General features: G+C 49.4%; 1 protein-coding gene across 2 annotated transcripts in view; it reads right to left on the minus strand.

Annotated features, from left to right (window-relative positions):
• Positions 1-2,148, minus strand: part of USO1 (USO1 vesicle transport factor) — a 92,368-nt gene extending 90,220 nt beyond the window's left edge. For both annotated transcript variants that reach the window (XM_007455430.1, XM_007455431.1), the window contains exon 1: positions 2,083-2,148. In XM_007455430.1, the coding sequence (XP_007455492.1) occupies positions 2,083-2,148 (66 nt within the window). The remainder of the gene's footprint in view (positions 1-2,082) is intronic.
• Between the last annotated feature and the right edge of the window lie 38 nt (positions 2,149-2,186).

A 2,186-nucleotide genomic window follows, 5' to 3' on the forward strand; every position in this document is an offset into this window, starting at 1 on the left:
TAAGCACATAAAGTCTTAGGCTCTTTCTATTCCTTATTTCACTTAATCTTCACTACACCCATCAGAGTAGGCATTTTCCTCATTTTCCTCATAAGGTTTTAGCCATCTCTTGCCTGTTCAATCCAATTAAGGGTGGAAGGCAAGGATTCAAATCAAGGTCTAACTCCAAAGCAAGCTCTAATAAACCACACTATAAAACTTGGTGCCTCAAAGAAAAATATCAGACAGATAAAATACACAAATAAAGCTGAAGGGGTGGGCTGTGACTATGGTAACCTGGAGAGAGCGTGGTCTTCTAAGAGCGCAACTCAGCTGCCTTGAAGCCACGGTGGGAATGGACAAGAGAAGCCAAATATCAGTTTGTGTGCCTGTATGTGAAATCTCCTGATTTTCAAATGAAGGAAGATAGATTCACCAGCTTTCAGCTTCTGCTTTAAACAGTTCTAACTCAGATTTTGTGAGGTTAGTTTTAATAATTATATAAATTTCCAAAATTCCCAGATAAGTATTAAAATACGGGGCAGCAGCAATAAAGCCTAGGCTTTGATGTAAGGCAAACTTTGGTTGAATCCCTGCTCCATTACCAGCAGTGTGACCTAGGTCAAGTTACTTCACCTCTCTAAGCCTCATTTCTTCATTTGTAAAGTGAGGATACTATCACCTATCTTTCAGGGTGGTTAGGGATCTAAGGAGAATGTGAACTATAAAGAGCACAGTACCCAGCACAAGGTAAGAGTTTGACAAATGAAAGCTATTATTTACCCTTCAGGATCCCAGTAACACAGAACATGGGATCTATGTTCATAGACAACCCAGTAATGTCTACAAATACTACCCAAAGTTTACCTTTAAAATGTCATACTTTGGATTTCCCTGGTGTCGCAGTGGTTAAGAATCCGCCTGCCAATGTAGGGGACACGGGTTCGAGCCCTGGTCCGGGGAGATCCCACATGCCGCAGAGCAGCTAAGCCCTTGAACCACAACTACTAAGCCTGCGCTCTAGAGCCCATGCGCCACAACTACTGAGGCCGTGTCCCACAACTACTGAAGCCCGTGCACCTACAGCCCGTGCTCTGCAACGAGAAGCCACGGCAATGAGAAGCCCGTGCACCGCAACGAAGAGTAGTCCCCGCTCGCTGCAGCTAGAGAAAGCCCGCGCGCAGCAACGAAGACCCAACGCATCCCCCCCAAAAGGTCATAGTTTGTCACTTTCTTGTAGATCTAATATTACTCTCAAATTAAAAGCTTAGTTTAAAAAAATGTCATATACACTCATTTCTAATAGACAACCAAACTTCGAAGAAAGTTTATCCTAAACCTAAAATCGAACCAACTTATCAAATACTGTTTGTAGTAGCTAACAATTTTTTTAAAGTGACGCTGCAAATCCTGTTACCACGAGTTCAGACTTCTTAATGGGGTGAATGGAAGGGAAATGTGTTTCCAAAGCAGTTTGAGCGCGAAAGATCCCTACAACGTCCGAGGGAGTATTTCCCAAATATTTGGGTAAGACTGAAAAACGGGGTCCGAACTAATAACACCTGGCAGAACGACCTGTCTCCAATTGAAGGCACAGGGACAGGCAGCTTCGTGCCCAAACTATCGTATTATTCTTAGCCAACTGCTCTGGTCAAGAGCTGGGTTTTAAACCTTCTTGCTGTCTTCCCCAAAGCCCCATTCCAGACCGCGAGGGAGGGAGCTGGACTTTCCTCACCGCCAGTGTAGACACTGGCGAAACTGGAGGGACAGGCCCGCGGCCCCGAGGGGCGTGGGAGACAGGTCGGGCCACCCCTGCCCCGGATCGATGACTTCCCAGGCGGCACCACCCGCGGACCACCACCAAGCGGCCTGCGGAGCTGTTGTCAGCAGGGCCGAGCCACCGCGCTGGGAGTTTCGCTGGGGGCGTGAGGAAATAACTCGGGGGTTTCAGGAGAGGAAGGAAGGCACGGGGGCAAAGGGGGAGGAGGCATGTGGACTCCCGGCCCATGGTGACGCGCGGGAGGTGACCTCCGGGCCCCCAAGTCCTCCGTCCCAGTTCCTGCCCGGACCCTTCCCAAGTCCCGGACCCGCCGCTCCTCTCACCGTCTCAGCTTCTGTGTGCTGCGGTCCGGCACTCTGACCCCCCATAACCCCGCGGAGGAAATTCATCTTGCCGCTCAGCCACCGGCTCCACCGGCCCCGTAGGG

This window comes from Lipotes vexillifer, unplaced genomic scaffold (assembly GCF_000442215.2).
Source record: "Lipotes vexillifer unplaced genomic scaffold, Lipotes_vexillifer_v1.1 scaffold749, whole genome shotgun sequence".
In the NCBI taxonomy this organism is placed as follows: Eukaryota; Metazoa; Chordata; class Mammalia; order Artiodactyla; family Lipotidae; genus Lipotes; species Lipotes vexillifer.